General features: G+C 45.2%; 1 protein-coding gene across 1 annotated transcript in view; it reads right to left on the bottom strand.

Moving 5' to 3' along the window:
* FRMPD3 (FERM and PDZ domain containing 3) overlaps window positions 1-23,549 on the bottom strand; it is a 63,053-nt gene that overhangs the window by 26,189 nt on the left and 13,315 nt on the right. Inside the window, exons 4-11 of the mRNA XM_040999817.1 lie at window positions 18,183-18,287; window positions 13,884-13,991; window positions 11,028-11,159; window positions 9,148-9,267; window positions 5,351-5,487; window positions 4,915-5,041; window positions 2,748-2,837; window positions 209-388 (exon numbers count right to left, since the gene is read on the bottom strand). Coding sequence (XP_040855751.1) covers window positions 209-388; window positions 2,748-2,837; window positions 4,915-5,041; window positions 5,351-5,487; window positions 9,148-9,267; window positions 11,028-11,159; window positions 13,884-13,991; window positions 18,183-18,287 — 999 coding nt within the window. The remainder of the gene's footprint in view (window positions 1-208; window positions 389-2,747; window positions 2,838-4,914; window positions 5,042-5,350; window positions 5,488-9,147; window positions 9,268-11,027; window positions 11,160-13,883; window positions 13,992-18,182; window positions 18,288-23,549) is intronic.

Genomic DNA, 23,549 nt, shown 5'->3' on the forward strand with positions numbered 1-23,549 from the left:
ATTTTCACAAACTTTTTGAAGACTTCCTAGCAAGTAGCCAAAGCAGTATGTTCCAGAGGGGTGAGAAGTGACAGGAAAGTGATCAGAGATGTGCCCAAAGAGGCCCTGGGTCTGAACCACTTCAGAATCCTGGAGAATCACGCTTACCTAACCCTCCATCACCAAGGCCTGTTCCTGCAGAGAAGGGGCCCCTTGATGCAGGGCTCACCTTGGCATCCATGATGCTGGTCTCCACTCGAGCCACTCCCTGGTTCTCCCGAAACAGCTGGATCTTGCTGATCTTGCTGAACTCGGACAGCACAGTGGTGAGGTTGGTTTTGAGGTCAATAACATGGCTGATGCCATGTCGGGGTCCCACCAGCAGAGTGGTGGCTGACTGCTTCTCGTCCTGGTGTCCACATGTGGCAGGCAGCATCCACAGGACAGAAGGGCAGAAGACAAGAGGCAAGGGGAAAACAGAAGACATGCAATTGTCGGCTTCTGCTGTGAGCAGGTCTGGAACTATCGGGGGCTCAATGCCAGGGGAGGACAGCCTTGAGGAGAAAATGGTCTGGGGTGCTCCTATTTCCAGAAGAAGGGCACAGATCACCATATTAAATGGATACCCTAGTCTCAACTGTGGATTATGCATAGAGCAACGGGATTGGTTCTGGCAAAATCATGAAATGGGTCAGGTTTATTTTGGTGCCTCTGAAAGAGCGACCCACCCCATACCAAGCTCCAATCAGTTTCCACCCATGGCAGTGAGCTATTCAAATCCCCCCAGCCACTCAAACTTGCACTTTTCACCCAGTGCCCAAACCTAAACTGACAGAAGAATTCTGCCTGAGATGTTCAGGCTAGACTGAGAGATTGATGAGGCTCTCCATCCCTTAGAAGAGGTTTGCCTTTTAATTGGCACCCCAGTAGTTCTTACTCCAAAGGAAAGGCCAATAGAAATTTCGGCAGTGATGGGTGGGTGAGATATTTCAGAGTCTGAGGAGGAGGAGGAGGTATAGCCAATGGGCTTTCAGTGTTCCCAGTATGTAAATGGCTACCTCTGCATCTGATGGATTGGACAGCCTAAGTAGTCCTGACAGATTCCTTGGAATGATCAGGCCTGAGTCCTTGGCAGGTCCATTCTCTGCCATTAGCATCACCCCAGGAGCCTCTTCTCTCTGCCTTCAGGCACTTTGATAAGCTAGTGTGACAGTGTGCTCCCCAGGGCATGACAAGCACCTGGATCCAATCAGCAAAATGACTTGAATTTCCTTTCACCAGGGTAAACTAGCAATGTGGAACCAGCTGTGCTTGGCCCAAGCACCCTTACTGCAGTGGAGGTGCTGGGCAGGCAGGGGGCAGTGTAAGGACTCAGGAAGTCTGGGGTTAGGAGCTGGCAGTGGGAGCATCAGGAAGAACTACAGCAGGGGTTGGCAAACTGTGGCAAATGGGCCACATCTGGATGACCAGCTGTTTTTTGAGTTGTTCTCAGACTAAGAACTTTCTTTCAATGGTTGGAAAAAATTCCAAAAGAACCGTATTTTGTGACATGCGAAAATTACAGTAAATTCAGTTTTCTGTGCCCACAAATAGTTACTGGACACAGTCATGACCATTTGTTACTACATTAGCCCTGGCTGCTTTCACACTAACATGCTAGGGCTGAGAGTTGCCACGGAGACCCGTATGGCCCACCTACAAAAGCCCAAAATATTTACTATCTCGCCCTTTACAGAAAAGTTTGGCAACCCTTGCAACAGAAGAAGGGGGAAACAAATTTAGAGATTCCTCAGCATCTACAAGGCACTGGCTCCTGGAAGCCCTCACATCCCTATGGCCCTGGACCATGGGTACTTAAATCTGAAGATGCTCAAGTTTTTTACATAAAATGATATGGTATGGGGCCAGCATTGTGGTGCAGTAAGCGAAGCTGCACTTGGGATGCAGGCATCCCAGAGTGCTGATATGAGTCCTTGATATTCGATTTCCAATCCAGCTTCCTAGTGAAGTGCCTGGGAAGACAGTAGAGGGTGGCCCAAGTACTTGAGTTTCTGTCTTCTATATAGGAGACATGAATGGAGTTCCTGCCTCCTAACTTCAACCTGGCTGAGACCTGGTTGTTGCAGACATTCGGGGAGTGAACGAGAGAGGATGGAAGATCTCTGTCTGTCTCCACCTCCTGCCCCCGTCGCTCTGCCTTTCAAATAAATTTAAAAATAAATCTAAATTCATCTGGCTGTCCCATGAGGGCAGCAGGATCCCAAGTACTTGGGCCATCTTCTGCTGTTTTCCTGGATACATTAGCCAGGACCTGAGTTAGAAGCAGAACAGCCAGAGCTTGAACTAGCATCCTGACATGAGATGTAGCATTGCAAGTGGAGGTTTAACCCACTGTGCCCAAAAAGCAGTCTTACACAAACAAGTTCTTTTTTTTTTTTTTCAAAAATATTGTGTTTGCATGAAATATACACACATCCTCCTATGTGTTTTAAATAATTTCTAAATGACAGAATACCTGGCACAATGCAAATGCTGTGTTAAAAAGAGCTATTGTGTATTATTTAGAGAATAATGACAAGAAAAATACAGCTGTACATATTCAATACAGAAGCCGCTTCCTTTCTTTGAGTATTCCCCATCTGCTATTGCTGAGTTTGCAGATGTTGAACCTGTGGATACAGAAGGTAGACTATTTCTGCCCCCCTCCTAATCCCCACCCAAGAACAAGTGCTAGCACACAGCTCCTCCCCTGTCCCTGCCCCACTGACCAGGCCCACAGTGTTGAACAAAACGCCCGTGAAGGTTGGAAGTTCATTCAGGATGCGAAGATACTGGAGCTTTGCCTGAACTGCAGAGCCCTGTGGGAACAAGGCACACAGGGGTATGAGAAGCCCGCACAGCACAGGGAAAGCAAATTCATGTTCTCCAAGAGGATTTGGGACATCCTAGGGTAAGCTCTGGTCCTCGAGGTGCACTGTGCCATGCAAGCATACCCTCGGAACAACTGTATGAGGTACCTGCTTCAACAGCTCTTCCTCCGTAGTCCACCTGTATTTCTAAATGCTCCTTTTACCTCCTCACTTTCATTCCTGAAGTATCCACCTTACTCATTTGATTCTTACATTACTTCGAACACTTGCACCCAACTCTGACAGTGCCCCTAATCTATAACTCTGTCCTGAGATCCTTTATACCCTACAGACACCTGCACGCTGGCCACTCCCAGCTTGAGGCCTACTCAGGGCCTTTAATACTGAGCACCTATAAATCCCATACCTATTCTTTCAGGTTCTCCTCTCTCGGTTCCTTCTGGGCAACTGAGACAGAAACCTGCAAATCACATTAGGCCCCTCCTTCCGTGAGGGTCACCAGTCTTGATTCTACATCATAATTTCCTCTCTAACTTACCCATCCCTCTTCTCTTGTCCCACAAACACTGCCTAGACATTGCCACCTGCATCAGGATGACAGCCAGGTTGCCTTTCACACTGATACTCCTTTCCCTCAGCTGTGTTCCCCACACTGTTACACAGAGCACTCCTCAATGGTATAAGGTTAACTGCATTATTGTCCTGATTAAGCCCTTCATTAACTCCCCACTATCTGCAGGATGAAGTACACCCTTCCTCTGCACATAAGGCTCTCTGTGGATTGGCTCCTTCCAACCTCTTCGCTTCCTCTTGCCCTTACTCTCACTCCCTGCATTCTTACTTAGATTGAACTCTATTCATTTTTCCTCACACCCTGGATTCTCACACCGTGCTCTCTGGGTCTTTGTACAAAGAGCATGATCTCCCAGCCTGGGGAAGTCTTCTTCCAATTAACCACACTGATTCATTTTGACAATCACGTCTGTCTGTCTTTGAGGATCCAGCTCTGGCATCAAAGGCATGGGGATTTTTGGCCTTTCCCATTTCCCCCAGGCTGGCCTTGGTGTCTCTCCTCCATGCATCCAGAGCAGTCATACCTATCTAACTGTGTGTGCGTGTGTGGGGTTTGGGGATGGGGACGGTGGAGAGACTGCTGTGTTTGTCTGCTACATAGTGCCTCACTGACACTACTTCTTCACCTCTCTATCTTCAGCCTGAGCCTGGGTGTCTCAAAAATGCAAGCTGAGGGGATGATGATGATCAGTAGTGCTCTTAGCTAAGAAAAAAAATAGTCTAAATATGCACCGCAAGCTGGGAATGGCTTAATTCTCAGGGGGGAAATCTGAATCTTGAAAGAAAAACTAGTTGATAATGCAAGGAATGTGGAATGGGTACAGTATTTGTGGACTGTGTCCCAGGTTTACATCTGCCTATTGACGCATCCTCCTGTCTCACTGGCAGGAAGAGCAAACAGATTGAGTCTCACAAGCCTAGGAAGGGCCCATGGGACTCAGGGAGGTAGGAAGTGGGAGGCACTAAGAGGGCGCCCTACAAGGTGCCAGGGAAGGCAGCAGTGGCCAGAACCCTGGATATTTCATCTAGTCATCCATTCTCTAGGCCAAACCTTGCCACTCTCCCACCTTAAGTTTTTGTCTTCCAGAATTCCATATTGCACCACTGATGAATCAGAAATGTAGTGAGGTACAGAGAAGTTATTTCTGTGGAAAAGTATACTACCACAGGTCCAATGCATTCCACGTGATAGGTGTTCTTCAATCAGTACTGACTATTTGGTGAAAAGGCCAAAGAATTATATTCTCCAGCATCTTAGCCTCTCTGCTATGAGGACCCTGAGTGCCGTAAGGTGCGTGCTGCTGAGATGGCTCTGGGAGATGCCCATGCTTGGGGGAAACTCGTCTTTGTGAGTGTTCGCACCTCCAGGCAAGCTGGATGTGCACCTGAGTCAAAGAGCGGCAGCAATTCCCAGAGGTCTGGAGCCTGCTGAGAAACTACCCCTGGTGGCCACTAGTGCCTGACCATACTGCCCAGTGGCTTCTCTGTGTACCTTAGAGCCACTGGAAGGATAGGTTTGGTGAGCCTTCAGTTGCTGAGACAGAGATTTCCGGAGGTTCTTCTCCTTGATGCCCTGCAAGAGGGAGGGGGGAAGAAAGGGCTCCAGGCCCCACTCCTTCCTAAAATGGGGGAAAAACGTAAAAGATCAGTGAGAGACAAAGAAAGACAGAGAGAGGAAGAGGGTAAAATAGACTTGGATTGAAGGAGGATCACGAATAGAGATAAATCAAGAATGATGATATCGGGAGAGCACTGGCCACGGATCCCTCATGGAGAAGCTATAGCTCCAGGCATCGTGATCCATGTGTAGGAACATCAGTTCTGATTGCCATACCTACATTCCTGGAAACCATAGAATAGCTCACCCATTGTGCCTTCTTCCCACATGACCTTCTGCCCTCTTCCCAAGGGGTCCCAGTACAACTCACTCCACGTTCTTGAGAGAGATCTTCTGACTAGGACGTGTAGCTGAGACGGTGATGTAGATGTGGAGGGCAGCAAGGCCCAGAAGCATCTCTGGTTTGGGGTCCATTCCAAAGCGCTCTCGGATAACATCATTCCGACTCTGTGAGAGACAGGGCAAGCCAAAGCTGTCAATCAAAGGAGACGTTGTTCCCCTGCTCCCCTGAATCAACTCTGATGTTCCAGAAAAGAATCATGGTATCTGTAAGATATACCATAACAAGGGAAAGGGGGTGGATGGTGCTGCCCTTGGGGAAAGGACAACAAAGGAGACTCTGTCAGATCATTGCCTGCTCCTTAGCAGGTACTCAAACTGGCAAAATGTAAGTGGGCAGTTCTTGGTGCGTGGCTAGTGAGATGTGAGAGATGAGTGTGTAGTGGCTGGGATGCTGTCTTATGACATCTTCATTCTTCATTAAGGTGCTTGGGTTTGAGTCCTGCAACAACATGGATTGATCTCAAAACCATTATGCTGAGTGATATAAGCCAGACCAAAATAAGTATATATGCAGTATGATTTCATTTTTATAAATTCTTTAAAAAATGAGAGTGAGCATTCAGTTTAGCAGCTAAGATACCAGTTAGGATACATGTGAGCCATATCAAAGTCCCTTGGTTTCATTTGGTTCTAACTTCTAACTCAAGACCCTGGGAGGTAATGGTGATGGCTCCAGTAACCGGGTTCCAGCCACCCATGTGGGAGACCTGGGCTGGGTTCCAAACTCCTACCTTTAGGAATGACTCCACCAGTCATTGTGGACATTTTGGGAGTAAACCAGAAGATATGGGTGGGGATCTCTTTCTCAAATAAATAAGTTAAGATTTTAGCACAGTTTTGGAAAATGAAAACAATATAATAATAAGAAGAAGCTCAGTAGTTCTCAAGGGGGCTAAGGGTGATGAATTACTAAAGGGTCTGAGAAAATTCTTCGGGGTATTGTATATGTTAAATACTTTGGTCATGGTGACGATTTCATGAATGAACATATTTGTTAAGATTAATGCTAATATGCACTTTAAACATGTGGTGTTCGCTGTGTATCAACTAAACCTCAATAAAGCTGCTTAAACAGTGATGAACAGGCAGCTGGGATCTACAGCCGTTCACACTCTTGGGTTTCCACACAGGTTGGAAGATGGCTGAACATGACCCAAAGCCCAAAGAAGCCTGCATGTTGGGTGCTGGGTGCCATGGATTGAGCTGGGTCTCAGCTCTACCTTCTCTCCTTACAGCTCTGTGCCATGGTTCTGTGACATGGGCCTCAAAAATGGCAATACAGTGTGCAAGTACATGAATAAGGTAAGGGACAGCCACTACTGGAGGTGCTTCACCTCGCATGCGAAGTTCCTGTGGGACATAATCTGAGAGACATGTGGTTTTGTGCCATATCATCACTCAGGGGCTCTAAATGGGCCCTCACGTTCATCAAGAAATGGGCAAGGAGAAACATAGTGCCAAGAGGAAGCAAGAGGAGATGGGCAATGTCGTGGCTGCTGCGATGAAAGCTGCTGCCGAGAAGGCCTCAGTCCCCTCTCCCCTCCGGACCCAGTGAGCCCTTTATAGGGGGAAAAAAAAAAGGAACTGAGTTGAAGACTATATCATCACAAAGAGCAGTGATAGGGAGACGTGGTCTTGTCACCACATACCAGAATACAAGAACCAACATGATCCATGGGAATTTGTATGAAGAAATTCGGGGCAAATAAAATCAGAAGTGAACTTAAAAAATTCATACAGCAATCACAACACACTACCTCAGAGGACTGGTGAAGGAACTCGTGGCTGTCTGGGAGATCTTCCCAACATTTTAGCTTGTCAGAAGGGAGCAGAGGGGATAACCATGATGTCTCACAGCACACCCTCGGGTGTCACAGTCAGAGACTGGAGAGAGTTTGAAGTTTTGCCTCTCATCAAATGCTGTATATGTCCTAGGAATGGCTGAAACTCAATGTATCCCCAAATGAACTCATTATTACCCCAAATTCATTCCACTGCTTGGACTCCAGAGCTTGGGGGGAATGACACCATCTCCATCAGGCACTCATCAAGTCAAAGTCTATTGTCTCTACCTTTTCAATCTCTCTTGAGTTTCCCTTCCCCCACCCAGGCCTTCGTCCAGCCCTCATCTCTTCTCTGGATGACTGCCACAGCTGCCTATCTGGTGTTCTTCCTTGGCACTGTGTGATCATTAGAAATTGTTCATCTGACCAGGCCATTCTCCGTTCATCATTTTTTTTTTTTTTCTCCAGCAGGATTTCATCACCTTGGTTGCACATCAGAATCACTTAAGAAATTTTAGAAAGTTCCAATATTTGGACTTAGCTCACATAGATTTTTACTTAATCAGTCTTGATTGGGACAGAGAATTCTTTTTCCAAAGCTTCACAGATAATTCTAATGTGCAGATAGTTTAAGCATCACTTTCCTTAAACGCTGGTTTTCAGACATCAGAATCCTCTGGAGAACTTATTAAAACATAAACACTGGGTTTTAGCTCCATGGCTTCTGATTCAGTAGGACTGGGCTGGGGCCCAAGGATTTGCATCTCTACAAGTTTTCACCTGATGATGCTGCTGCTAGTCCAGGGATATTTTGAGGACCACTTACTTCTCAGTTATAATCATAAAGGCTACCAAGTGGGCCCAGCAAGGTGGCCTAGTAGTTGAAGTCCTTTCTTTGCACACTCAGGGATCCCATATGGGCGCCGGTTCTAATCCAGGCAGCCCCGCTTCCCATCCAGCTCCGTGCTTGTGGCCTGGGAAAGCAATCAAGGACGGCCCAAAGCCTTGGGACCCTGCACCCACGTGGGAGAGACAAAGGAGGCTCCTGGCTTCTGATTGGCTCAGCTCTGGCTGTTGCAGTCACTTGGGGAGTGAATCATCAAACGGACAATCTTTCTCTCTGTCTCTCCTTCCCTCTGTATATCTGCCTTTGCAATGAAAATAAAATGTTTTTTAAAAGGCTACCAAGCTTTCCACCACCTGCTTCCTGTCTCTCCCACTTCATTTCTTGATGCTCCTTTACTTCAAATGCTATATTCCAGCCATGATATCCTTGCAATTCTTTCATCATGCTATTCTGCTTCAGGCATCACACTTTTGTGAATGCCAAGGTCCTTTACTTAAATATGCCCCCTCCACTTAATCTCTGCAGAGCAAACTTTCACTTCTCCTTCAAGGTTAAGTATATGCATGTATCACCTCCTCTGTGAAGCCTTCCCTGTCTCTCGCCCATGTAGAGTTGGCAAGCCTCTTCCCAGGTGTCCTCACTGCCAATGTACCCTGCCACTGCTGTATTTGCACACACAGGCACTGTAGTGAGCCAAGATAGTTCTTTTTTTTTCACCTCTGACTGCCAGTTCCTAGCATAGGACCTGGCCTGGCATAAATGCTTAAAAACGTTTCTGGATGAAGTGAATTGGGAATCATCTCCTTGGAAATAGATACTAATGGCTTGGCTCCTTGAAATCCAAAAAGGTTTCTGAAACCTTGGGAATCTGGGACAGTTCAGAGTTACCAGAGTTGCTTCTTCCTGTAAATGGATGCGATCCATGTGGCCCAACAGACAGAAATACGAACCACAGCCGGCTCAGGTCACTAAGGCCAGCCAATTCTGTTATGACTTACAATAGCAGGAAAAAAGGAAGGGCCTTCAGAGCTACCTGGAGATTAGAAAAAAACTTCTATAGTTGACTTCATTGTGATGCAGAACAGCCTGCCTGTTTGTTCACCAGTGTCTGTGTGTCCCAAAGCCAGACTCTACCTGGATGTACAGATACTCAAAAGCAGCAGGATCCCGACGTAGCAGCTCCACGGGGTCTTTGGGAAAGAAGCTTATTCGGAAGAGGCATTTCATTCCATGGTAGTGTGTCCGTTGCACCACCTGAATCCCAGGGTGGGGAAAAAATATCTGGAATCAATGACTGGGATGGTGGGTAATTACCTGGATGGCTTCTTTAGGTGGGGATTTGGGCAGAAGGGAGCTATTATTTCCTACTCTGACTAATTCATACAGCAGCCCTTCCCTCTTATTTGTAAGCCCCTTTCCTTATTTATAGTTTTGCTTTCTGTAATTTCAGTTACCATGGATCAATTGTGATTCTCAAAATATTAAATGGGAAACTCAAATAATTCATTAAATCACTCTCATACCATACATTCATATCTATTGTAGTTATCCTTTTTATTATTCCTTATCATTATGAATATCTTACTATGTCTACTTTATAAAATAAATTTTATCATAGGTATGTATGGCTAGGAAAATCATAGAATGGATACTGCTCACTACTATCTGTGGTTTCAGGCACCTACTAGGGTTCTCGGAACATATCCCACACAGTTAAGGGGGGGCTAATGCACCTCTAACAAAAAGTGATGAGGAGACAGATCTTTTCTGTCCTTCTGACAAACAGTGACAGGTATTTTTTAATTACTTATCCAGGACATGACCTTACTGACAATCAGGTCAAAGGCCCAGGACAACAGGTAGGAAGAAAGCTTCTGGGAGTCTGGGAGCTTCTCAGACGCTTCTTGCTGTGGGGCTTAGGCCTTTCCTTGGCAGAAGGTCTCAGCTTCCACCAAATGAAGTTGCTGATGAAAAGCCGAATGAGACATTTAAAATCCCACTTGGAAGTATAAATGAAATAAATTGGCCATATATTGCTAATGATTCAAACTTGGGATAAGTAATAGAGTTCATCATGCTATATTCCTTCTACTTTTGTATGTGTTTGACAATTTTTCATAATAACAACCTGTAAAATCTCATTTGGAACAAGAGACGCAACTGACTTCAAAAGGCTACTTGGGGATTCAATGGGCACTGAAGTCTCCCTTTGAACAGCACACCCATAATCTTTCCTTTCCACCTATGAGCCTCTGGATTGTGTTTGGCTGAGAGCTATATTTAGAGATAATTTCTTTTCAAAAATCCTTTCATGTTTCTCTGATTTTGGTTTTTGGTTGGCTTCCATGTAGGTTCCAAAAAAATTGTTTTTCCCCAATTTCCTTTTCCAATTCTTTCCCACCCTACCCGGGAATACTAACTGGCCCTGGTTGCCTCTCTGGTACTTCCTGGCATTTCTTGCTGGTGAGCTCCTACCCAGCGATCTTGGCCTTCACACACAACCAAGGCCAGCACAATCACCTTCTTTTCCCTGTTCTATCATGGAAGGTGACATGGCTATCATGCTGCCTATTCTGGACCTACTGCCATTTGCCCACTTCTACCTCTTTCTTGCCCTACTCTTAGAAGATTCCATCCCTCAACAACATTATGGTATAGCCTTCATCTGAAAGGTCATGTTTCCTCCCAGGAAGAAGAAAAGGCTAGCAAATCAGGTTTCCAGGAGACGTGCTGTTTTTGAACTCAGAATTCCGGATGCTGGGCAAGAAATCACTACCTCCTATTCTTCTCGCTAAGGACCAAGACTAATGATCTACGTGCCCTTCTTAGGTCACAAAGGGGATTGGCAAAGGCCCTTTGGAGGTGGGAAGTACCATGCTTGGGTGAGAACTGTGAGTTCTGGGAGCTGGCAGAACATTTCATTAGGAATTTTCCAGACAGGGAGCACTTTGGGTTCTTTTCTCTCATAGAGGCCACACACAAAGCCATCGAGCCAGGATAAAGGGGCTACTTACATAAGCCAGGGGCTGCTTGTCCTGCAGAAGCAGAAACTTGTGATTCTGTTCTGGCCCAGCATACTCAAGGACAAGAGCAAAGTGCTCAATGTACCTCAGGGAAAGACGGTCCTGTAATGTCACCATCACATCCTATAGAAGAAAAAGGAACCTTGAGATGATGATCTGCTATGGCTCTGAGCCACGTGAAGGCACTGAATGTGTTTATGTGCACAGGAGGGAGGAGGGGAATAGAACTAAAATTTGAGAAAAGGCAGCCCTGCAGAGAAGCAGAGAGACTGCCCTTTATGATGGCCTGAGTACAGTACTTCAGGGTGTATGTTGCTCAGAGCCCTTAGCTATGGGGAACGCCTAAGATGCAGGGGTTGGGGATAGGCGTTTCCAAACTTGCCTGGTCAGGCATATGGAACATGGAAAGCATGCTTCCCTGCCCCTTCCATTCACCAAATTATCTCCTAAGCAATACATCCTACTGATTCTTCCCTCACTCTCAGAAGTCTGCATGTCCACTTAGGTATGTCTGTCCATTCTTCACTTAGGAATGAAGTAAAGCAAAAAGCTATGTTTACATGATTAAAAAGTGTATTTGTTCGAGACACAAAATCTACATAAAATGACTTGAGTTACTGGTGGAATGTTCATTTTTGACTGTAGCTGGCTTTTAGAGATGATCAATTTAGTAACTTGAAAAATGTGTCCACACAGAGGAACTATGTCACATGTCTTATGTACGGTCATAAATCTGACTGCTTCTGCACTCCATCTGTTCTGCTGTCCTACTTATAATATTTGGGTGTCTGGAAACAAGTTAGAGGGGGCTGCCCTGGTGTCCGATTAGAGCCTTGGGCCGTTTATTTGGCTGTGACTTTTGCAGATCGGTGCATTGCACTGCAATGGTTGCATTCGTGGAGTCAGCATCTCTTCAGCCCCCAATGGCTGGAAAGAAACAGGCTTGAGATTGTGAAGCTCTCTTACAGCCCAGGCTGCCAATCAAGCCCCTCTGTGAACACCAAAAGATGTTCAGCTATTCAGATGTTCAGCTGGAAATCAGTGGGTACTTGAGAGGATCTCTTTGTATTATCCAAGTAGTCACAGAGGCGCCAGTGTTGTTGGAGCTCTGGCAGCAACAGATGAGGTTTTCTTTGCAGCTCAGCTGCATTGGGATTGTGGACAGCCAAGCCAGTGATTGCCAACTGGCGTTACAAGTGTAATGGCCCCTGTGCCAGGCTGTCAATTCACCCAGGTACCTCTCTGGGACAAGTGGCTTGGCAGCCTGTCAAAGTTCCAATGACTTGCCAGTGCACCCTTCCTGAAGCCAGACTAAAGAGTGTGAGTGAGGGGGAATATTGCTGTTGTGAGGGAGCTGGGACTCCCTACAAGCCACATGGTGGTGATCATGTCAGGTGGAAGAATGTGTGAAGAAGCCTCCAAGGGGAAAGAGAGTGCAGCAAATGCCCCAATGTGGAGACACAATCTACAGAGGACACAGCATTGCAGGAATAAGGACCTAGGAGAATTCTAACACAAGGAGATAGGTAAGCCTGAATGAGGGACATTTGGACATCCCTAGGATAGCTGAGCTCAGTTTCAGTGTTCTGGTCATTTAGCCTGAGGCTACCTCAAGGCACTCTAAGATGTGCCTTTTGGTTCTAGATCCCCAGGGAATCCACTTAGCCCTAAGGATTCCACAAAAACTACCGGTTTGATCAACATGGTTTAGACACACTGTGCCACAACCAAGGTGCCAATGGAACTTTGGGCAAGTCATTTAGGCAATGTCTCCCTCCTTTCCTACAGAACACCTGAGACATTAATTGCTAGTAGCTGGCAAATCATTGGGATGACTCCCCAAACCTTCACTCATTCTCAAGAGCTCTCTGAGAGTGGACAGTTATAATCCTGGTTGAAAGCCACTAGCAAGGCCCATACTGTGCAACTGATAACCTCTCTTAGCAAAAATTCCTGGTCCTGGGATTTAGAGTGGTTTAAGCCACTATGTATAAGAACCACAAGACATCTGTTAGCCATGATTGGTTTTCTGGGTAGGTTGTATAGCTGCACAGCAAATTAGGCAGCATTGGTTCAATTAGGTCATTCATTCTAGAACTGTCATTCTTCTTTCTGGAAACAGTCCAGATGAAACAGGAACAGATACTTCTATTCCAGAGCAGATTTAACCTACAGGTTATCGTGTCATCACCTATACTCTTCAAAATTAAGAGAATCACTAGGACTTTTTGACGCTTGGCTGAGCTGTTAAGAATCACAGCCCAGTAATTATTCTTCCTGTGAAAATAGAAAAAAAAAAAAACAGCCAAGGGGATTGTGGCTGGACTTTTCAAATCTTGGTTCAGTGCTTGAGATCTGATTGTTATTTTAAAAAGCAAGGCATAGCTAAGCTAATCTCCCAGGAGTTTGTGATTGTTTACTTCTCTGTGTAAACTTGTGTAGGTGTTATTATATCAATATAAATCACTATGCTTTATGAATAGTTTAATGATCTTTCATTCTTTAGTCCCCCAGAGTCCTAAAGATCGTGCATCACTGGAACACAAAGCAGCTCACACAAGCAGGTATGCCTACCTATGTACCCACACACTCACAATACATTTTTACAATCACTAGAAGAACACAATTGGGTATACAAGTTTCCACCACCACCTTCAACGGAGGCCTGGGTCCTTTTATTTCCACCATTGGAGGCCTGGGTGCTTTTGTTCACAAGAACTTAGAACTCAAAGGCCACCCTACTCCAGTAATGATCAGCTACAGGCAGATTTGGAGGAACGTGGGCCAAACAGCTGTTATGTGTTCTAGAGAGGGCAATGCTAACCTAGGAGAGGAAACATTATGTACCTTAACAGTGGTCCGGCCATCAAATGTGAATGACTTGATTTGCCCGTTTTCCAAGAAAACTTTCAGGACATTGGGAATGAGAAGAAGAGCTTCTTTCTTCATCATTTTCTGTGAACAGGCAGGGAAAGGTCAAGAGGAGAGGCTCAATGAGGAGGGAATCAGAAAGGGTATGGAAAGGCAAGAGAGAAGGGGGTGAAGGTATATAGGGAGTCAAAAGTGTGGGCAGACAGAGACAGGAAAAAGCAGACGAATAAATAACATTACATGAAGTCCAGAACCAAATTCCCCAAGAAGACACCAGACTGTATCAAAAGTGTCCTCATTGACACCTTGGGAAACATGCCTTCTGTTGGGGTTCAAAGCTCCACAGCTTAGGGCAGAGCCGATGAAAGTCCGATGAAAGGCTTCTTTTGGAGCCCACCTCACTCACCTGATCTTACCTCCTGGCACTTCCTCTCTCCCTTTCCACATGCCATTTACCAGGTGAGATCTTTTCCCCTTCCATATCTTTGCTGGGCCATTCTCCTCCCTCCCAGCATTGTAGGTCTTTCCGACCTAGCCCCCTACCTACCTCTCCAGAATCATGTCTTGTCATCCCCCGTATCCATAGTACCCATGCCTTTCTCATACCTCTATACTTCTGACAAATCCTCAGTGATGAAGTATGCTTGTATCTCTGATCCTGAAATACTAAATGCCACTGGGACAACCTTTAGGATGACGATGCAGAACGCTCTCAAGCATTTCCAAAAGCTTTCTGAGAGTATGCAGTACTTGCCCTGTTGGAGAACCGTTGGCAAAGCACATTTCAGAGCACCTACTAAACTCCTAGCAAAAAGATTCCCTGGCTCAGGGTTTATTTATTGACTGGACTATCTTATTCTTCCCCTCTGCCTTATTCTTCCCCTCATTAGAAAACTCCTATTCATCCTCCCAAACTCAGCAATACATACGTATTCTGTAAAGTCTTGGTCCAATATCAGCAATATTTTATATTTAGTCTTGAATTTTATATATTCCTACCACAATTTATGAACACCATGCTCAATGTTCTTATCATATTGCTGAAGAACATGTTTTGTTTTTGCTTTGAAATCAATTAGTGAACTCAGAGCCCAATGGCCCTATCCTATTCATCTCTGTTTTCACCACACTTAACAAAATTCCTGGCATATGGCTGGTGCTCAATAAATGACTACAAAATGAATGAGCAGTACACATTTAGTGTGTGCTTACTTGAATGATTAGACTTGTCAGAACACTCCAACCACTTCCCTGAGCCAACACTATCACTTCTACAGGAACTCAAAAACTGCACAGATGAACAGATTCCCTAATTCAATGGGAATGCTCTGCACTGTTGCCAAATCCCCATGCAAGTTATAGCAAAACTGAGAATTTGACTTCAGTCTTACACTCCTATTATACTGGCTTGATACACATAAACATTATAAAACCTAAACAAACCTAAAGGTACAAAATGGCTAAGATTACCTACGTAAAGTAAATTGGATTTGACTTTGAGGGAATCCGTAGGTCTGGACTGTTACAGAATCCAGAAAAGACCAATCTAGATCTAGGGATCACATGGAAACAGGAACAAGCAAGTCCTCCTGCACTGGAGTATGCCTGTTGGTGGGGTAGGGCCATGGGCCAAGTTTGCCTGGGGTGAAGCTAAGTTGGGAAACAATGGGATAGAAAAGTTGAGAAATTGTGACTCCCAAGTCTCTCCCTGATCCTAAAATGCTGGTTCCTGCCAAACCCAGAAGCATCAGATCCCCAGGCTGATGAATCTCAGCAGTGGCAGGTTTTATTTAGCGCAATGGGTTGGACTTGGATAATTACTTAATTGATTTTGTTTAAAAATAGATCTGGCAAGGAACGCCCACGGGATTTATTTTTGCTCTGGCTGCTTAATAAAGCCTCAGAACACCAAGGAAAGGGGATGATGGGACAGCATAGAGTCCCCTCGACCTGGAGTCCCCCCGCTTCTAATCAGTGAGGTTGTTCTGACCTGTGCCAGTGGTAATGGCACAAAGGATATAGGTGCTCAGGTGGTTTCCTGAGCATGATGAACTGGAAGACTGAGGTTTCTCCTGGACAATAGACTCACATCATGTCTGGTGATGTATCCAGGAGAAAGAAAAGGGACAGTAGGTGGGTCTTAGCTACCCTGGGTTGTTTGCATTCACATTGGACTGGAGAGCTAGCTTGATTTTGCCTGGGGCCTAGTTGCAAAGTATGGAGAGAGAAGTGATTGTGAGCGGAGAATGTGCAGAAAGAAGGGAAAAAGGAGAAAAAATGGGGAGAACAAAGACAAGAAATAAGGGAAGGGGAAAGAGAAGGGGAATGGAGGGGAAGGGAGAAGAGGACTGAGAGTTCGTCAATGGGTGGCCTGGCCTTGGTTAATTATTCTGTAATGTTGAAACTGAATAGGTTGCACCTGGCCACACTTTTCAAATTTAAATCCTATGTCTTCTGGGTTTTCAAGGGCTTAGGACACAAATGTTGCTACAGGGATTTGAGCTTTGGGGTCTGTGTCACCCTGATCTGCAGCAACTCCATACCATCCCCTCTTTTAAAGAGATTTATTTTTATTTAAGAGGCAGAGTTATAGAGAGAAGAGTGGGACAAACGGAGAGAGACACACAGAGAGAAAGACAACTTCCATCCCCTGCTTTACTCCCCAAATAACCACAGCAGGTGTAGCTAGGCTGATCCAAAGCCAGAAGCCAGGAGCTTATTCTGGGTTTTCCTTGGGGGTCAGGAGCCCAAGGACATGAATCAACCTCTGCTGCTTTCCCAGGCCATAAGCAGGTGGATCGAAAGTGGTGCAGCTGGGACTCCAACTGGTATCCATATAGGATACTGTTGCTGTAGGCGGAGGCTTAGGTTGCTATGTAACATTGAACCAATGGATAAAAAATACCTCCTGGGCCCGGCGCAGTGGCGCAGTGGTTAAGCTCCTCGCCTTGCAAGCCCGGGATCCCATATGGGCGCCGGTTCTATCCCGGCAGTCCTGCTTCCCATCCATCTCCCTGCCTGTGGCCCGGGAGAGCAGTCGAGGACGGCCCAAAGCTTTGGGATCCTGCACCCGCGTGGGAGACGTGGAAGAGGCTCCTGGCTTCGGACCGGCATAGTATCGGCCGTTGCGGTCACTTGGGGAGTGAATCATCGGATGGAAGATCTTCCTCTCTGTCTTTCCTCTCTGTATATCCGCCTTTCCAATAAATAAAAAAAAAAATAAAAATAAATCTTTAAAAAAAATACCTCCTGTCTCTGTAACTCTGGCTTTCAAAAAAAGAAATCAGTCTTTAAAAACGAAAAGAAAAAAGAGAGGCAATTTAGTGCATAAGTACCCAGGACTCCTTGTGAAACAAGCCTGGTACAGCCTATAAAACCACAAACAACCTATCATTCCCAGCTTTCCCATTTCTCACTCCAATCAGCTATCATCAACTCCTGCAGATGCTTGGGGGGGGGCGGGGGGGCGGGGGGGCGGGGAGAAACTCTGGAATAGAATCCATCACTTATAAAAAGCCATCTTTCCATTCTCTGTGTACCTGTTCTCATTTGCAGATCTGAAGTAGATAGCTCATTTGCAGATCTGAAGTAGATAGCTCATTGCACTGAATCCCTACCATGCATAGGGTGGATTAGTGGGCTAGGTTGCTTGACAGCCACATTGGCATGCACTCTCAAATATTACCCAGCCGTAGATTCTACAATTCCCCAGTGTGAATCACTTGAACCCCTAGCATCACTGAGAGGTATCCAGTGGTAGGGAAGCAAAATTTATTTTGCATCCACTGTGGTGCGGAGGACACAGCAGGTGCCTAATAAAAACTGCAACTTAGCCTGTATTGTTTCCCATGGGCTGCTGCTTCCATCACTGCCAAGTTCTCTTCAGTGGAGATGCGGAGGCGCTGGATCACTTACATGTGAAGAGAGCTACAATTTCCCCAGCCACTTGTCCCCTGAATCTTTAGAAAACTATCACTTCCTTCCTGCTTCTCTCAAGTCTCCAAAAGATGTTTATGGCACACTTGTTCTGAGTGTAGCCGATTGCACTACAGACAGAAATTTTTCTAAGTATCAAGAGGTTTCTGAGTAAATCAGTATGTTTGCCTCCTCGCTCAATGTCCAGGGCCTCTGTACACCATACATTCCACCCTCCAGTTCTGGGACCCTCCCACTCCAACCATTTTGTGACATCATCTACTATGAGGTACCTCAGACTGGGACAGCCAGGTTGATTCTGACCAAGGACAGGGGAGAGGCGGTCAAGGCTGCACTTACTGCATCTGTTTCTCCAACTGCGACCTGCTCAGAAAATCGCACTTTCACAGGGTGGGATCTCAGTTGGGCCTTCTTTGCAGCGCTGATGAAAGCAGATTTGGGAGACTAGAAAAAGAACAGAGGGCTGGTGAGTCTCCATCCCTGGGGAAAGCATGGATTTTGTCATATTGGATTTAAGATGTTCCCATATAGGTGTCCTTTGCTTAGTGATGGAGGAGTTAATACATATGCACTGATTATGTGCTAGGTTCGAGGTACTGTGCTAGGCGCTCCCCTGCGATGACTGAAGTGTTGTGAAAAAGCTGAGCGTCAATAGTACTGGGTAACTTGAATCCCATTATTAATTCTCTAGGCATAGGGGAGTTGGCCAAAATTCTTCAGTAACACTATATAATAATTTTTTTATATATTTTGTTTTCTTAATGTGAGACGTACCCACATGATTTTAATTGAATCTGAACACAAGCATCCCAAAGTACGTGCAAAAATGATATTCACCTCATTGACATGTCCTGCCCCTAGGAAGAAGGCTCATAACAAATACTCTTTTGCATGTTGGAGAAAGGAGATCTACCATGCCAAAATGACTTATGCAGAGTTTCACACTATTTGGGAATATGAGAGATATAACCCAGGTCTACTGGCTTAGTTTTGAGCTGCACATCACTCTATTCATCTAATTCTACAAGAAATGCCCAAAGAATCAATGCACTTCTCTAGCTTTTGAAAACTCTCCCACTATTTGAGTAGGAAGTGTGATTAGCAAACACTGGAAAGTAATGCTTCCTCTGGGCTTCTTGGATTGCAGCACTCTGGTTGAGCTCCACCAAGCTCAGCAGCCAAGAACTGCAGAAAGCACGCTGAGGAGCACTGCCACATCTTTAAGTGTATTCATTCACTCATTTGACAAATTTAGGGGGGTCTATTGTGTTCCCTGCTGTTTTCGATGGTGAATGGTACACCAGGGAGTATCTTTTCCAGCAGGGGCAGATAGACCATAGCAAGTGTGTTTCAGGTGGCAAATAAGTACTACAGTAGACCCACCCTCCTTGTCTGCAGTTTTGCTTTGTTTCTATACTCTGAAAATGAAATAATTCAGCAATAAGTAACCTTTTTTATTTAAGAGAGATCTTTTATTCACTGATTGTTCACACTGTAGCCCACAACAGCAAGATAGGGGTAGGCTGAAGCCAAGGTCCAAAAACTCCAATCAGGTCTCCCTTGTCAGTTACAGGAGCCCAAGTACTTGAGTCATCATCTTCTGTATCCTCAGGCACATTAGCAGGAAGTGGACCAGAAGTAGAGGCAGGACTCTAAGTATTTCATTATGCTGCTATCCCAACAGGCAAATGAACTGGATCTCAGTGATGATCCCAGAAGGTTATTGTGTTTTGTTTCATTTGTTTTTTGTTTGTTAATTTTTAAAATATGAATTAGCACTATCAGCACCATAATTTTATGTATTTTCAATGTCTTGACTGGTGTATTCATTTCTATTTGAAAATCAGTAGGGAGGGCAGAGACAGAGACCTTCAATTGGCTGGTTCACTCTCCAAATGCCCACAACAGCCAGGGGTGCAGCAAATTAGAACTGTTATTCAATCTGAGTGCCCTGCATGGGAGTATTTGAGCCATCACGTTCCACTTTCCAGGGTGTGTCTTAGCAGGAAGTTGGATCAGAAGCAGAGCTGAGACTCAAACCCAGGTACTGCAAAAGGGATTTGCAGGTGTTCCACAGATTGATTTAACCTCTACAGCAAATTCCTATCCCAAATTAAATGACTTTTATCACAGTAAATAGTTATAAATATTCTATTTTATTAGTAGCTATTGTTAATCTCTTATTAGTGTTCATACTGAAGATAAATCCAGGGACAGGAAAGTATACATAGAGAAAAACACAGAACATATAGGGTTCTGTCCTACCTGCAGTCCCTGGCATCCCCTGGGGATCCTGAAAAGCATCAACTGAGGATAAGGAGAGTCTACTCTTTGAGGAAAAGCAAAGCAGACTAGGGTGCTACACAAAAGACTGAGTGCATGAAGGTAGCAATGGTGGGAGTGTTATTTTAGCAATCTTGAAATATCCAGCACATTATTAACTCCAGTCACCATCTTGTGCAATAAAGCTCTACCTGGAATTTCGTATCCTTTGACCAGCATCTGAGTGCATCATCCTGGGCTCCATGGACATTGGGCAAGAAGTGACCAAAGAGGGTTTCCCTCTAAATCTGCTCCACAAGCTGATGGTATGTGAAGTGAATGAGCCAAGTGGAGTCGTTTTGGCACTGGAAGACCTGTGCTGGTCCTTTCGAATATTGCCATTCACCCACGCCCAAGCCCCCAGCCACTGGTCATCACCATTCTACTCTCTAAAGTAGAGACTTTGACTTTTTAAGATTCCACAAGTAAGTGAGATGATGCAGTTTTTGTCTTTCTGTACCTAATTTCACTTAGCCTAATAGACATTCATGTTGCTGCAAGCCACTGATTTTTTTCCCCAAGGGTTGAATCTTATTCCATCTATGTATATGGCACAAGTTGTTTATCTTATCTGTCAGTGGACATTTACATTGAATATAAGTTTTGGCTGTTGTGAATTTTGTTACAAAGGATATACAGGAGCACACATATCTCTTCTACATACAGATTTCCATCTCTTTGGCTATGTACCCAGAGGTGAGATTGCAAAGGTGTTATTTTAGTGAAGACCCAATGTGAGGAGGCGATAATTAAGTAGAGACCTGCAGGAAGTGAAAGGGAAACAACCGTGAAACCATCTGGAGAAAGAGGCTTCCAGATAGAAAGAAGAGTACAGACACAGAGGACAATGTAGGATTGGGGTATATGATGAATAGGAAGGAAGTGCGATGAGACTGGCATAGAGTGATAGAGGGGGAGCAGGAAGGCATGTACTCAGAGAGGCAGCCGGAGGCTGGGTCACACAGGGCCTTGTCAGTCAGGGTGAGATCCCAGATTTTGCTCTATTACAGGGTTGTGAGCAGAGAGTCAGCCATGCATTTGCAAAGGATGACTCTGGCTACTTGGTGGAAAGCAGAGAATAGTCACACAAGGACAAGAGGGAGATCAGTCTTTAGTTGCAATATCTGTGCCTACAATAATCTAATTAAACCATGCTGAACACTTGGGCTAGCATGGTAATAATGGAGATGATAGAAAGTGAGTGCATTCTGGATATATTCCAAAGATTGAACCAAGATGATTTAGTGACAATTGCATGTAGGGGGTGAGACAAAGGCAGGCGTTGACGGGAAGGATGGAGTTGCCATTTGCTGTGATGTAGAGGAGCAGGGGTGAATTGGCTTTGAGGCTACTTCAAGCCATCTGCCCATGGGGCCTAGCCACAGAGCCTGTAAGTCCCCCAGTCAGGACTTTCTCTGAGCGAAGGCCCTGTTCAGTTCCTGCCCCTTGGAAAGGAAGTAGCATCTAACTGTGATCTGCCATTCACACTGTGGTTGAGATTTATTTACCAAGTTAGCCACAGGAAGGCAAGACCTTAAGATAAAGACCCTGGAGAAACAAATGTCCTTCTCCCGTTTTGGCCCCTGGTCTCAGCTGCGTGTTCTGCCAGAGCCAGCAATCTCATTACCCACCAAGGGCAGATTGCAAACAATCATCTGAGTCCAGCAGGAACTCACACACTGGCTGTGCAATAAAAACAAGATGCTTTTTTAAAAAGCTGAGGCCCAGGCTCACCATTACTAACTACATGAGAACTCCTGGGTAATCCAGTGCTGTAGTATTACATTAAGCCTCCACATATGCTGCTTTCGTTTCTTTTCTTCTCTTTTCTTTTCTTTTGACGATCTATTTGTTTTTTATTGGAAAGGCAGATTTACAGAGAAAAAGAGAGACAGATCTTTCATGCACTGGTTCATTTTCCATGTGGTCTCAATGGCCAGAATTGAACTGATTCAAAGCCAGGAGTCAGGAGCCTTCTCCAAGTGTCCCACATGGGCACAAGGTCTCAAGGTTTTGGATCATCCTCCTCTGCTTTCCCAGGCCACAAGTAGGGAGCTGGATGGGAAGTGTAACAGTCAGACATGAACCAGTGCCCATATGGGATCCTGGCACTTGCAAGGTAAAGATTTAGCCATTGAGCCATTGTGCCAAGCCCAGTTCCTCCATTCTAGAGGGGCACTCATTCAACTCCTGGTTACTCCATTTCTGATCCACTTCCTGATAATGGCCTGGGAAAGCAGAGGAGGATGTCTCAAGCCCTTGGGCCCCTGTACCCACGTGGGAAACTCAGAAGAAACTCCTGGTTTCAGATCTAACCAGCCATAGCCATTGTGGTCATTTGGGGAATGAATCAGTGGATGGAAGATCTCTCTCTCTCTCTCTTTCTCTCTCTCTCTGTAACTCTACTTTTCAATTAAAACTAAGTAAATCTTTTTAAAAGAATATCTGAAGTAAGGCCCAAGCATTAGTATTTTCCTCTAAAGCTTTCAATGATTTGAAAGTGCAGCCAAGATTGGGATCCACTGAGCCAAAGGAACCTTACACTTATCATACTGAGTCATGGAGGCATATTGTTGGCAGCAGACAACACAGCACACTGGAATCCAGGGGCTGGGGATTGTTGTGCAAAATGATTATAGTATTGATTGTTCATGTTGTTAATAAATGCTTCTCTGTGTTGCATAGTCTGATGCTCAAATCCTGGACAGGAGCTATAGGATGCGGCAGGAGTAAAGACAAGGGGCATCATGGAAGAGCCTTGCAGCTATGTTCAGGGTCTCTCTGCAGCCATTCAAATGTCCACCAAGTGCCAAAAATATGTGAGGCAGGGGGAATCTTCATTCTACCTGCAATACCCTCTCCCTTCTTTCTGACCATCTGACAAGATGCTTTCAAGTTGCAATGTGGAAGGATCATTTTTTATCATCTCGGTGGACCATGTATATTCACCTTTTATTCAGTATTCATTTATTTATTTAAATAAACATGGAGGGGGAAGCTGGCACAATAGCTCAACTAGCTAATCCTCCATCTGTAAGTGCAGCATCCCACATAGGTGCTAGTTCATGTCTTGGCTGCTCCACTTCCCATCCAGCACTATGATTATAGCCTGGGAATGCAATGGAGGATTGATCCAAAACCCTACATCCTGTACCCATGTGGGAGACCTGGAAGAAGCTGCAGGGTTTGGATCAACTCAGCTCCGGCCATTACAGCCACTTGGGAAGTGAACCAACAAATGGAAGATCTTTATTTCTCTCCTTCTCTTCGTATATCTTCTTTTCCAATGAAAATAAATAAATCTTAAAAAAAAGTTGGAGGGATAGAGGGAGATAAGGGGAGAGAGAGACAGAGAGAGAGACAGAAAGAGAATATTTCCGTTTG

The sequence above is a fragment of the Ochotona curzoniae genome, unplaced genomic scaffold (assembly GCF_017591425.1).
Source record: "Ochotona curzoniae isolate NIBS_2020 unplaced genomic scaffold, NIBS_Ocur_1.0 scaffold_1852, whole genome shotgun sequence".
NCBI classification, from domain to species: domain Eukaryota; kingdom Metazoa; phylum Chordata; class Mammalia; order Lagomorpha; family Ochotonidae; genus Ochotona; species Ochotona curzoniae.